Source organism: Podarcis gaigeae, assembly GCF_964106915.1.
Source record: "Podarcis gaigeae genome assembly, chromosome: Z".
Lineage (NCBI taxonomy): Eukaryota > Metazoa > Chordata > Lepidosauria > Squamata > Lacertidae > Podarcis > Podarcis gaigeae.
Genome location: NC_139691.1, coordinates 5050001 through 5064725, shown reverse-complemented (window position 1 = coordinate 5064725; position 14725 = coordinate 5050001). Strand labels below are relative to the sequence as shown.

The 14725-nt window shown below is 44.5% G+C and overlaps 1 protein-coding gene across 6 annotated transcripts in view; it reads right to left on the bottom strand.

Annotated features, from left to right (window-relative positions):
• CDK5RAP2 (CDK5 regulatory subunit associated protein 2) overlaps positions 1-14725 on the bottom strand; it is a 131240-nt gene that overhangs the window by 87979 nt on the left and 28536 nt on the right. For all 6 annotated transcript variants that reach the window (XM_083721570.1, XM_083721573.1, XM_083721571.1 and 3 more), the window contains exons 11-13: positions 12960-13043; positions 9132-9350; positions 2750-2920 (exon numbers count right to left, since the gene is read on the bottom strand). In XM_083721570.1, coding sequence (XP_083577696.1) covers positions 2750-2920; positions 9132-9350; positions 12960-13043 — 474 coding nt within the window. The remainder of the gene's footprint in view (positions 1-2749; positions 2921-9131; positions 9351-12959; positions 13044-14725) is intronic.

Here is a 14725-nt window from a genome sequence, read left to right as displayed (position 1 = left end):
CTCACAAAGAATTAAATACAACAACGTAAGAACAACATGATAAAAGCAGCAAATCCAAAACAGCGAAAACTATCAGCATAGATAAAATAGATTAAACATTTCTAAAGCCTGGAAAACAAAAACAAAAAAAAAATCTGTCTGATGCCAAAACGGCCATCAAAGTAGGTACCAGGTAGGCAGCTTTGGAAGATGGTAACATTCCAAATCTGGAGCACCACCACTTTGAAAGTCCTTTTTCAGAAGCCATCTGCCACACTTCAGATGATGGGAGTTCCCAAACCAGTGTTTTCTCAAACCAGTGCCCACCAAATGCTATTTGACACTAACTCTCACTAGCCCCAGCCTACAATTGTCTACAGTGACTGGCAGCATCTCTCCAGGGTTTCAGACATGAGACTCTCAACCCTCTCTAGAGATTTTGGAGCTGGAACTTAGGGCCTTCTGCTTGCAATTTCTATGCTTTACCCACTAAATTAAGACTAGCAGGTTTTTGGCCAAAACGCACCAGAGCAATTTTGCCACCTCTCAGGTGGGTGCCACTGTGGGCCACACACTCCTCACCCACTTCTTGCTTTTACATACTTCTAAGAAGCCCAAACTTGCTGATCAGAAGGTCGGCGGTTCGAATCCCCGTGATGGGGTGAGCTCCCGTTGCTCGGTCCCTGCTCCTGCCAACCTAGCAGTTCAAAAGCACATCAAAGTGCAAGTAGATAAATAGGTCTACTTCTCTGGCGGGAAGGTAAACGGCGTTTCCATGCACTGCTCTGGTTCACCAGAAGTGGCTTAGTCATGCTGGCCACATGACCTGGAAGGTGTACGCCGGCTCCCTCGACCAATAAAGTGAGATGAGCGCCGCAGCCCCAGAGTCAGCCACGACTGGACCTAACGGTCAGGGGTCCCTTTACCTTTACCTTTAAGAAGCCCAAAACGAACATTTCATGTCAAATCAGAAACTGGCCAGCATGCGCAAGTCTACACTTTTTTTTTTTTTTTTTTTAGATCTGACTCCACCTAGTTCCTAGCCATTCCTAGATATAGAGCAGGGCCAATTTATATTTCCTTTTCTTCAATCTGCCTCCCATGTAGCAGCAGTGGACTGTGAACTTTCCAGTCAGGCCTCTAACACTGCACACATGCACAAACGTTTGTATGAGGGCTCTTCCAAGCTGCCCTAGTCATCCACCTGAATCAAAGGAGGTGGTGGTGCATTTATCTGACTTTCAACAGAACCAGGGGCGACACCCCAACTAGCTAGGCCAGTGGTTTTCAACCAGTGTGCCATGGCACCCTGGGGTGCTTTTCATGGTGGTTGGGGTGCCATGGGCAACATTGTCCTCTGTCCCTCTTTCCTTCTCTCCGTTCTCTGATGCCCTCTCACGTCTCTGCCTCCCAAAGGCTTGGACGGCTGTTTATTGTAGCAGCCCTACCTAGAAGCTCTGGAGGCAAATGGTACCTCTGGGGCTGGCCAGGGGGTGCTGGTTGCCAGGAGCTGAGGTGACCTTGGAGTAAGCAAGAAAGCAAGTGGGTGAGGGAGGCCAGCCAACCAGTCCACCAGCCCTTGCTGTTGGGAATGGACAGACAAGTGGGAGGCCAGGCAGGCAGGCAGGCGCTGTACTGGCCTTTTCCCTGCCTGGGAGCTGAGTGGCTGGCACCGAAGGGGAGCCTTTCCACCATGTAGGTCCAGCAGCATCTGCTGCTGCTACTGCTGCCTTCAAAGTAAGATGGTGGTCTCATATTAACCTTCGGCCAGTCTCCATCAGGCTGTTAAGGTTGGGGACATCATGTTCCCAGATCCATGTGGAGCTGTGTGAGGAGGTGCCTCTCTTTGGGGTGAGGAGTATCTCAGAGGCCAGGGTTGGCTGCAGTGGCTGCCCAGAGAACTCCCAAGGAGAGGGGAGAGGAGAGGAGGCTGAGGGAACACTCCACAAGGGAGGGTGTTCAAAAAGGGTTCAGGGGCTGCCAACTCTGCAGGCAAGGGATAACATAACTGGGCTCCAGAGCCCCACAAGGGTGCCGCAGAAAGAATGTAGTTGGTCAAGGGAGCCATAGACTCAAAAAGGTTGAAAACCCCCGAGCCTGGCAAAGAGCTTGCCATAGTTTTTAGCACTTCTGCAGGCGATGAATGCAGCTATTGTCAAACCGCCATCTTTCAAAGCTGCCCAGAGTCGCCTGACAACTTACTATAACAAGCTCACAGACCTACTTTGCTTGGGGAAAAGTACTGACTATGACCCTTCCTTTCCAACACATTTTAAGCACCTTTAATGCAATTACACAAATATAGTTTGCATAGTGGTTGGAAGGACCAGACAATTGCAGTACTCCATCCAACTGTGAAAACAGAAGTACAGAAGTTTAGCAGAGAAGATAGCAGATTTATGGGAATTTTCTTAAGCCACCTCAGAGCACATGAAAATGTGAATGTGAGCACCAACACCTCTCCTGTATTTTGTCCCCATGCGAAAGAAACCCATTGTGACTCTCCAGATGCTGCTTGATTACAACTCCCATCATCTCTTGACAACTGGCCATACTGGCTGGGGCTGATAGAAGCTGAGGTCTAACAGCATCTAGAGAGCAACACATTCTCCACTATTGCAACATGAGACTTTGTGAAACATGCCACAACTCTCATCAAAAGTAGTGAACTAAAACAGCATATATGGTAAAAAGAACAAGGAGCAAATGTAAACATTTTAAACACCCTTGTATAAAATCCTGCACTTCAGTTTTGCTCCAATATTCCTACCTGGAGTAACTCATCCTTCTGAGCAATGCTGGCTGTGAGGTGTGTGATGACTAATTCCTGGCTCTGCAATTTCTGATTGCCTTCACTCAAAAGAACACTGTAATGAAGCTCAAGGGCCTTTTCTTTGTCAGCCATTTCATCGTGAAATTTCTCTAGCTGGTTTCTAAGGTCCTAACCAAGAAAGAGAACATGGGGGAGAGAAGACATAAGTGAATCAAGTAAAGAAAAGGAAAGGGGGGGGGGGAACTGAGCTGAAACAAAGATGAAATAAATCCTTTTAAGTAACAGCTCAAGTTAGGGTTAACTTTTTACTGTTTTACATTCCTAGACATTCTAAAGATTTTTTTTCATTCATTTATCCCATTTATACTCTACTTTTGCTCCAAGCTCAAGGTGTGGTGTGCATGGTTCTCCCCCTCGCATATTATCTTCACAAAAATGCTGTAAGGTACGCTTGGCTTCCAGAGACTGACTAGCCCAGGGTCACCCAGTGAGCTTCAAGAATAAATGGAGATTTGAACCCTGGTCTCCCAGGACCTAGTCTGATATTGTAACCAATACACCACACTTACTCTGAAGCTTTTAAACAATGTTAGTTCTACTCACAAGTAGACCGACTGAAATTAATGCTCGTTACTAACCTAGGTCCATTTATTTTATTGGGTCTACTCTGAGTAGAAATTAGTTTGATGCAGCAGCCCCTTGTATTTTAGAAGACATCAAAACAAGAAGCATTAAACATAATTTATACTTTTTAAAAATAAACTATTTCCCCAATCTGAATTCACACTTACTATTTTCCACTGCAGAAAAACATAAGAATCAGAACCAAACACCTGTATGCTCCAGAATTGTTCTCAGCAAGCAACCAAATAGCAGGACATGAATGCAAGAGCAGCACAAATGGAGACTGATGTTCATTGGGACTAATAGGGCAAAAGGCAGGAAGGTCAACAGTTGATGAAGATGGATCAACTGACTTTTGAAGTTAAAGCTAATAATAAATGCAGTTAATTAATTCTGGGTTTGTTCCCACCCCCAACTGATATTTACAAAGGGCAACACTGAAACGCAGGAAGCTGACAGTCACTGCAGTTCCTGGACCAGTTGTAATAAGGAGGAATGGCTGAAGGCAGAGGGTGATTGGTTGGGCGGTGCATCATTCAGTCCTAATTGACAAACCTTCAATGAGCATCATTCCACTGCTTGTGATCCACAGGAACTGACACGAGATAATATTTAGCCATGACGATTAGTAGCCATTACACTGTTCACGTACAACCCTTATCTATCAAGAAGATCGCCCAGGCGCTTGGCTTCATGCCATTGGAGGCATTCACCACGGCAGGCATTTTGAATGAATTCTGGTGTTATAGTTTTATCTGAATACAAGACCACACAGGAACACGAATATGCCTCAAGATCTTTCATAGAAGAAAAAGTGGGATATACATGGAACATATATAGCCTGGTTTTTTTGGTTAAACAAGTTGAGTGATTTTGGAGTCCCTTCTACTAATGAAACACTATGTTATGTTATCTTAACTGAAATGTATTTTCTTTTCAGGGACCAGGTTCCAATGGAACAACCCAAACTTACAAAGAAAGTGAGTGGTCTCTATGTCTCAACAAACAGAATGAGCCAATTCTCCATGAGAGATGCTTTCTGCCAAATACCTCCTGACCACCCCACCACAACTCATTTTTCCAGGGAGTGCTCTGTGATGAATAATGACTGAATTTAGAAAATGAATGGGAAAGCCATTCTTAAAAGAATTCAGACTGAAGGTCAGAGAAGTGTCCTCCACCTTGGTCAAATAGAAAAAAGGTGGAAAAGAATGAATAATTAAAATATTAAGCTCCAAACCCTTTCAGTTTAAGATTGAGGACAGGGGTGGTGGGACAACCATCACATAATAGATCCAACACAATAACTTATTGTCTATTCCCAACCATTTGATCAGAGATGACGGACAGTTACTGGTAGATGCACCTTATTAAACCAGCTGTTATTTGGTAGATGCACATTTTTAAACAGCTGCTGGCAAATGTGTTGCAGACTCAATGGCTTGGAAGAATTCCTGAATTTGGGGATTTGCTTAAAGAAAGACTAAAGCTCTGCTGCGTGTACCCCAAAGGTCCACTTGTGTTTCCTGCTAAATTCTTTTAATACTTTGTCAGAGGAGCTTTGTGTCATCCGCAAGGCTCCATTTTCTTCCATCGTCTCTGGCGATTTCCTAACATCTGTGAAATCCACCCAAAGCCCCAAAATGTTAACTTCAGAGTAAAACAAAAAGCAAAAAGCACACTGCAATCTGCAATCCACTCCATAGATACAGCACAATAGAGTCTCAGCGCTGAGTCAAGTACACAGAATACAACTGGGTAGAGCTAATTAACTAGCTTTAATACTGAAAATATTTTTGTACTTTACTGGATGCCAGAATCAAGTTTTTAGGTGCATAAGTAGCCATAAGCTCAGAATCATTCTAGTTCCTACAGATAAGATTAATCCGCCTTCAAACCCGGCCCAAGGAGAGAAAATGGAAATTATTGTGACATAGCAATTATATATTGTTGGGTTTGGAAAGGAAAATAATCAGATTAAAACCCACCACGAAGCTCACTGTGTAGCCTATTAGTATCATGACTCTAAAATCCAGCCACAGTCAAGACTCTGAATCAGAGTCAAGCACAAGACTTCCCCCAAAGAACAAACACACTCACACAGCATAAATTTAAAAGCTCTAAAATCGTAACAGATTAGGCTCATAACTAACACATTTCAGCTTCATTCCCCTTGGCTTTATCCTTTACTTCTTTGGCCTTTGGTCTTCCATGGACTGTTGCAGCCTCTATTTTTAGTTCCTGAGACTTGCTACAGGCTGCTTTGCTTCCCTTACACCATGGGCTGATAAGCATATTTTAGCTCAAGGGCCAAAGTTTTTTTTCGGGCAACCTTCCAGGGATCACATAGCAGAGGTAGGTGGGGCCAGAGGCAAATGTGGGTGGAACAAAAAATGTACATTTTGTGCTTTTATACACCATCTTCAATCCATACACCCCTGTCTACCCCCCATCTAGACAAGCAAAAGGCACTATCAGTGTTCAAGGGCCTGGAGGGCTATATTTGACCCTGGTTCCTGAGGTTCCTCACTCCTGCCTTATAGCAAAGCTTCAGGAGTCACCACCTGCCAAGGTCCTTACCTCAACAGAGTGCCCACTGTCAACCCCTGGACAGTGTCAACCCCAGTGGCAGGCTTTGGGCTCTCAAATTTCTGTGGTACTCTGTGAAAGCTAAAATTTGGCGCAGTCCCCGCCTCTCATGCTCTGCTCTATAGCATTGTTTTGGCACTTCCTACAGCGTGGTGCCCAGTGCAACCACACTAGTTGCACTACCCTAAAACTGCCTCTGCCCTGGAGCCCTCCCCCCTCCCCCGTCACTCCTTGCTCACCTGCCCCCTTGAAGTGTGTGTGGCACAAGGAGGAGAAGCAGCTGGCTTGGGCCTATAAGAAGGGTGGTTGAAGGCAATTGCACAGCCGGCTCCCCACTGATTCCCCATGGATATGCAACAGTGTGGCTTTTCTACCCAACTATGTGTAAGGACCACTGATTCTACAATGATTCTATTTTAGAGATCATTTAATTTCCCAGCCAGCAGCTCAGATTTCCCTTCTATATTCAGAATTTGATGTAAAGGAGCAAAAAAAAAAACCTGGCACGGTTCATTTTGTTAAAGTTTTATGGGCTGGCAACACAGCACAGCAACCATTTTGCCTAACGTTAATAGAACGTTCACAGAGATTTTGCATCACAGCCCTCAAATGGGTTCCAAATTGTCAAATAAGGAAAATATTGCCGTGTGCTCTTTACTCCTGCCTGCCTGTTCAATGGGCAAACATTTTCACATCCAGGCTTCCGGTGAAATGCATTCAACTCACAGCAGTTGCTCTGGTGTTTGATACAGCAGGCCGCATTAAAAGATGATCAGGCTTCAATTTTTGAGGATGCTGCAGATCATTTAGCAAGGACTTTGGTCCTCTGAGCAAACATCTGTGGGAAGAGCTAAGAGGTCATAAAGTGGCACAATGATGAATTCAGCCTTGTGGAAATCCTGAGAGATAACTCCTTAATCCTCTCATTCCAGGCTTTTTGTCATCCTTGGGAAAAGCAGAAGGGACAGTCACATGAAATTGCTTTATATAGACCAGACCATAGGTAGGGAAACTAAGGCCTGGGGGCTGGATCCGGCGCAATCGCCTTCTAAATTCGGCCTGCAGACGGTCCGAGAATCAGCATGTTTTCACACGAGCAGAATGTGTCCTTTTATTGTAAATGCATCTGTGGGTTATTTGTGGGGCCTGCCTAGTGTTTTTACATGAGTAGAATGTGTGCTTTTATTTAAAATGCATCTCTGGCTTATTTGTGGGGCATAGGAGTTCGTTCAATTTCCCCCCCAAATATAGTCCAGCCCCCCCCCCCCACAAGGTCTGAGGGACAGTGGACTGCCCCCTTGCTGAAAAAGCTTGCTGACCCCTGGATCAGACCATTGCTCCATCTAATCCTGTATAGTCTACTCTGACAGGCAGCAGTTCTATAAGATCTCAGGTGTAAGCCCTCCTCAAGTGCTTTGGCCTGGCCAAAATATGTCCTTGAAATGTGACAACGCACCTTGCTTACTTGGATGGATAGAGGTGTAGGTGGATAGATGGAGGTGTGTATAAATCTCTGGCTTGTGCATGCCTGGAATGTAACCTCCTGTACAAAGGTAAAGAGTCACATCTGTTGCTCTGCCTACTTTTGCATCTAGCCATGCCTAGCACTGGAATGCACCCCGCCAAAGGATGCCTTTGAGAGAATGTGGCCCTTGAGCTGGTCACCCACCCCTGTACTAAACCATGGTCTACTGTGACATGCAAATACAGCCAGCATGTCCACACTACAGATGTACATCAGTTGAATACAAGTTTTGAAAAATCCAAGGAACTTTAGCTCAAGCCAAGGTAGGTACAAATAATTCTGCTGGGCAAATCTGCACCCAGCCCTTACACACAATAACAAATCCAGCCTAAAATCCTGGAGAGCAGCTGCCAGTCAGTGCATACAGTACTGAGTTAGATGGGCCAGTGGTTTGATTCAGTGCAAGGCAACTACCTATGCTCCTAAGGCAGCAGTGAACATGCCAGCACTGTTGAGGAACTGAAGCAAAACTTAGCACACTAACTAGATGTCATGTCAGTACACAGGCCAATACCAGCAGCAATAGTCTATTCCTCAAAAAAAAAAAAAAAAAGGCAGAGTTGGAAGCCCTATGTTCATATTCTTACTATCTTTTTTCCACACACCAAAACCATAATGATTTTCAAAGGGTAGCTCAAAGTTTTTTCACATTTAAGAGAACCATTTTTTGAATAAAGAATAACACATTCAAACCACTATAGTTTGGTGCCTGCTATGATGGCAAAACAGATATGCAGACTATGGTAAATGCAGACACTGAAAATTATCTTCAGACTATTATAAACATTCCATCGTTGCCAACTCCTGTCTTAATGATAGAGGCTGTCTCGATGGTGTCTCAGAGGTTCACCCCATAGTAGAGTGGAGAATCAGAGAACCAGCAGACAAGAGACTGCATCTGTAATTCAGTTATAATGTATAAGTGGATTATGGCAGAGAGAGGGAGATGCCTTGGATCTGTGAACAGAGGGATCCCTCTGCTGGCTTTAAGTAATATTACAAGTGGCCTTGAGGGGAATGAGGGGCTAAACCAAATCTGACACCAAATAAATTAGCCACTTTTGGACCAGGTCACATATACGGTGTGTTCATTTTAAAAAGAAAACAAGTGAGAGTACTTGAATCCCCTCCCACATCACCTCTCAAGACTCAGTTACTCAAACTTTTCTCCTCTAGTCCAACTCTGATTGGAACAGGAAACAGGGCTGGATGAAAAATAACTGAGGAGGTAAGGAAAGTTCACTTCCACTCACATTAGAGTAATTGTTAGACCCATATGTAGGGGGCAGGGAGTGGAATGGATTGATGCAGCCAGAACAGAGCAGTACACACTTCAACATTTTGTAACAGGCTCTATTTGTGTGGGTACAATGAGTAAGCAGAAGTCTGGGAGGGGATGCAAGAGGATTGCCTTTTATCTCCAAAGTAGCCTTTTTCAAGAAAAAGAGGTGCCGGAACTCACCATGAATGAGAGAACCCCTTGTTCTCTTAGAATGGCAATGGCTCCCACCTGAGGGGTGCCGGAACTGAGTTCCAGTGAGTTCTCCCTGCTCTCAACTCATATTCATGTTTAGGAAGTTACAAATTATGCAAACTATTTTTAACTGCATTTCTTAAACACAGGGAAAATTGAATACTAACATTAATGGCTTTGTCACTTCTACTTTTCTGTAGCTGAGCCTCTTCTAGTTCCTTTACCAATGTCTCTTTCTCAAGATTCAAATCATGCAACTCTTGTTCCATCTTCTTAACTTTCCTTTGAAGATTATGGTTCTCTAGATCTTTGGTCAGGTTTTCAGAACGCAAATCCGCCAGGAGACTTTCTTTTTCCATCAAGAGAGTCTGAGGATCTTCAACACCCTAGGGAAAAAAGCAGTGACTTCAGTTAGCACAAGTCATGCAACATAGAGGACAACTTTCTCTTTTATTTTCATGCCTTTCACAGCTCTACATCAACATAGTTTTCATGTCACAAATGCAAAACAAGCCCAGTTGCCCAAACTGTTTTGCGAAAGAGCCTTGCTACAAATATTCTCCAAATGAAGCTTGTAGAACAGACATTCAGGAACATATTAAGACTTCTAAAGGCAGGTTTATTATTAGCTGCTTGTCTAGGGCAAGTAATTTTAGCATCAGGCAAGTTTCTACAATACAACAAAAACTTGCAGATGGGCTTTCTGCTTATGTCTAGCATCACAACTGTGAGCTATTAGGCTAAGGAAAAGGGAAGATGATCTATTTAGAATTAACAAAACCTACTCTCTTCCAGCTTCTTTAGTTCTATGGAGGAAACTGTGGATGGCACACTCTTAAGCCACTCAACACAGTCACACCAAACTGGTTGACATGTTGAGGCTATACTACTTCAGACAGGATTCACATAGCTGAACACTGCTCCATAAATAAAAAAATGCTGCACATAGAAAACTGAGTGGTATTCAATGCTACTTGTACTCAGAGTAGACCAACTGAATGACATCACTAACAATAGGTTCACTAATTTAAATGGACATACTTTGAGTATAACTGAGTTGCATACAGCCCTATATATGTCAAGGGCGGAGAATTCCAGGGCTGCCTTTCCTCAAATGTGCTAGCTTTCTGCATGCGGGGAATATTTTTATGGGGAGGCATTCTATCATATGAGCCCACCACCCCTCATCTGCATTCTGAAGTGGTACCCCACACAGAGATTGGCTACCACAGAGTAATATGCAAGCCATGGATTCTTCCTAAAAACATTATTCTTACAATCTACAAAAGCACAGTTAGACGTCTACCTAGGGAGATTACCAAGACCCACTGCCAAGGGACCCAACTGGGCCCCTGTTGGGGTAATCCAGGAAATGATTCTGCCCTGGTCTGTCAAAAGAAAGCACATTAGCCAGCAGTGAGGGATAGGCAAAAAACCAGTCAGAGCTTCTAGCAACAGTGACTTAACAGATTAACTAATCTTACCAATTCCAAAGGCCCATCAGCAATAAATAGCCCATCGGCAAAAAATAAAAGCCCATCAGCAATAAATAGATTTCATGGGGGACTTCAAGTTCCCCGATATCTGTTGGGACTCAAACTCTGCCAAGTCTGTAAGGTCTGACAAATGCCTCCATGGCCTCGCTAGCCATTTCATTTCCCAGAAAGTGGAAGAACTAACAAGGGGATCATCTATCTTGGACCTGGTTCTCACCAATAGGGAGGAACTGATCGATGAAGTGGAAGTGCTCAGAAACTTGGGAGGAAGTGATCATGTTCTCCTGGGTTTCAGGATACATAGGCAAGGGAAAACTGAGCGTAGCCGGATACACACTCTGGACTTTAAGGAGGCCAGTTTCAAAAAGCTGAAGGAGCTACTGAGTGTGATCCCATGGTTAGAAATACTCAAAGAGAAGGGAGTCCAAGAAGGATGGGAGTTTCTTAAAGGAGAAATATTGAAGGCCCAAATGCAAGAAAGAAAAGTGGGAGGCATCTAAGGAAACCAGTGTGACTGCATAAGGGGCTTACAGATGAGCTGAGAGTTAAGAAGGGGGTGTATAAGAAACAGAAGAAAGGGTGAATCACAAAGAAGGAGTATACAGGAGTAGCCAACAGTTGCAGGGGGAACATCAGGCTGGCTACAGCTCAAAATGAGCTCAGGGTTGCAAGAGAGGTTAGAAATAATAATAAAAAAAGGTTTCTTCGGCTATGTCCGAAGTAAGAGGAAGAACAAGCAAGTGGTAGGTCCTCTGCATAGGGAAGATGGAGAAATGCTATTGAGTGAAAGAGAGAAGGCAGAACTATTCAACACCTACTTTGCCTCTGTCTTCACTCAAAAGGAAAGTGATGCCCAACCTGGTGATAACAGAATAGATGATGAAAGGAGGGAACGCAAAATTGGAAAAGAGGTAGTAAGGAAACACCTAGCTACTTTGAATGAATTCAAATCTCCAGGGTCTGATGAGCTGCATCCAAGGGAACTAAAGGAGCTTGCAGGTGTAATTTCAGATCCTTTGCCTATTATCTCTGAAAATTCTTGCAGAATAGGTCAGGTCCCTAAAGACTGGAGGTGGGCAAATATTGTCCCCATCCTCATAAAGAGGGGAAAGGAAACACAGACAATGGCTGACCAGTGAGCTTGACATCGATACCAGGGAAGGTCCTAGAACAGGTAATTCAACAGTCGGTCTGTGAGCATTTAGAAAGGATGCTGTGATTGCATGGGTTTCTCAGAAATAAGTTATTTTGATAGAATTACAAACTTGGTGGATCAGGGAAATGCTGTGGACACAGTGTATCTTGATTTCAGTAAGGCTTTTGACAAAGTCCCCCATGATATTCTCACAAGGAAGCTGGTAGCTGGTTGACTGAACCCAGAATACTCATTAATGGTTCGTCATCCTGGAAAAGAGTGACAGAATAGGTTCCGCAGGGTTCTGTCCTGGGCCCATTGTTGTTTAATCTCTTTATAAATGAGTTGGATGAAGGAATTGAGGGGATGCTCATCAAATTTGCAGATGACACCAAACTGGAAGGGATAGCTAATGCCACAGAAAACAGAATCAGAATGACTGTAACAGATTGGAGAACTGGGTGCAAGCTAGAAAAATGAATCTCAATAAAGACAAATCTAAGTTTCTGCACTTAGGCAGGAAGAACCAGATGCACCAATATAGGATGTGGGACACCTGGCTTACCATCAGTACATGTGAAAAGGATCTGGGAGTCTTGGTGGACCACAAGCTTAACATGAGTCAACAGTGTGATGCAGCAGGGAAGAAAAGTTAACACTATTCTAGGCTGAACAACAGAAGTATAGTGTCCAGATCAAGGGAAGTAATAGTACCACTCTATTCTGCCTTGGTCAGACCACACCTGGAACACTGTGTCCTATTCTGTACACCACAATTTAAGAAGGATGTTGACAAGTTGAAACGTGTGCAGAGGAGGGCAATCAAGAAGATCAAAGGTATGGAAACTAAGTCTTCTAAGGAGCTCTTGAAAGAGCTGGGTATGTTTAGCCTGGAAAAGAGGAGACTAGGAGATATGATTTTTGTTGTTGTTCAGTCATTTAGTCGTGTCTGACTCTTCATGACCCCCTGGACCAGAGATATGATAGCCATCTTCAAATATCTTAAGGGCTGTCGCATGGAAGAGGGAGCGAGCTTGTTTTTTTCCTGCTCTGCAGGGTAGGACTGAAGGCACTGGCTTCAAGAAAGGAGATTCTGACTAAACATTCAAAAAAACTTTCTGACAGTAAGAACTGTTTGGCAGTGGAACAGACTCCCACAAGAGGTGGTGGACTCCCCTTCCTTGGAAGTTTTTTTAACAGAGGTTGGATAGCCATATGTAATAGGTGCTTTAACTGAGATTTCTACATTGCAGGGGGTTGGACCAGATGACTCTTGGGTCCCTTCTCTGATTCTATTCTCTGATTCTGCCTGGAAATACAGGGTGGAGGAACAGAAGTATCCATAATAATCCTTATTGTCTCACCTTGAATTTCCGCATCTGAATTTTCTGGGTGGCTTCAGCCAATGATGTGTTTAAATCTTCAATTTCAGAGCAAAGTTTTTCATTCTGAACGAAAGAACACAGAAAGGGGTGAAATCTCATGGATGTGAAAGACACACAAGAGCCAAGAGACGGCAAGAACAAAGCACCACCACAAGCATATGAAAAAAGAATGTCAGCATTTCCCAGGAATGTTCTTTTTTCTTCAGAGAGAGAGGACAGGGCAATGAGGAGTCTCTCCCACCCACTTCCAGAGGTTGGGCTGGTACCAATCTTTGCTCTGCCCTCCCCATACACACTTGCACACCCCTCTCTGTTATCCATTCATGCAAGCAAAAGGCATGATCAGAGCTTAAGGACACATTCCAGCCCAGCAAATACATCCGAGGTGCAAAGCAGAGATAGTAAGGGGCCATGTCTGGGAGATTCCTGAGAGTCAGAAAGAAAGGCTTGGAGGGCCTCATTTAACCTCCAGGCCAAGGATTCCCATCCCTGGCCTATAACCAACAAATGGAGGAGTCAAAGCCTTTGCCTAAGAAAGAAGAAACAATCTGGAAAGAAAAAGGTCAACCCTAGGTTCAAACTAACACTAGGGAACCCAACCATCATTTGACTACTGTAGGAGATTGAGGGAGCACAGTGCAGGGTTCTTGGCTCAGGGATTCGCACCCAAGCCACAGACAGATGAGAGTAGGATATTTCCAAAAAGAGCCAAATTGTCTTCTCCATCCCACTTTGCTTCCAGGCACTCAGATCAACTCTGAAGGCTCAACTGCCTCAAGTTCTTAAATGACACTTCCCCACTCATAGCCGCTTTCCAGTTTCACCTCGGAAATCTCAAGACTGCCATTTCTCATGAGATCTGGGAGCATGCTTCTGCTGCCTGGAAGTGAGACTGGCAGACCTTCGATTTCATAATTTGTGCCAGGTGGGGCAGAGCCTCCACTGCAACAGGGATGGGGAAACCTGATCCTGTCCCATTACCATGCCTCTTTTTGATGCTTTCCCCCTGCTTGGCTCTGCAGTTGTGCCCACAGAAGCACAACTCAAAACACATGACACCCCGGATGGTTGAGGATGCCCTCAATCTACAGCAGGGGTCGGCAACCTAAAGCCAATGGGCCACAAGCAGCCCACAGGGGTTGTTTAACCGGCCCATGAGCTGCCCCCGAACTGAGCCGCCCGCTTGGCAAGGAAATCGCGTCTGCGCAGACACAGATGCCGGAAATCATGCCTGCGCAAATGCAGACGCCAGAAATCGCAGGCGCGCGCACTCACAATCCTGCCCATGGAGGGATCTCTGCTAGAGTGAACCGGCCCAGGCGAGGTTAACCTTGCCAACCCCTGATGTACAGGAATGAGTGGAGTGTTCCCAGTATTTGCCAATATTACTCTCTATATTTCAGGGAAGACCAAAATCCAACAGCTATAAGAATACAACTTCCCCATGCAGAATACTATATTAGCTTCCACCTTAAACCCAAGCATATATCAGCAATGATGGCTAAGTAGAACCTCCATCTTCAGAAACAGCAAACAACTGAATGCCAGCAGCTTCAGTACAACCATGGTAATGGGCTATTCCTTTTGCATCTTACTTTTGGACTTCTTGGAGGCATCTGAGAGATACTACACTAGAAACTCTGATCCAGCAGAGTTTTTCTATCTCTAGATCATGGGTGGGCGCCAACCATGGGCTCCAGTCCTCTTTATCTGGCCCTCAAATCTCTCACTGGGTCAAACTTCAC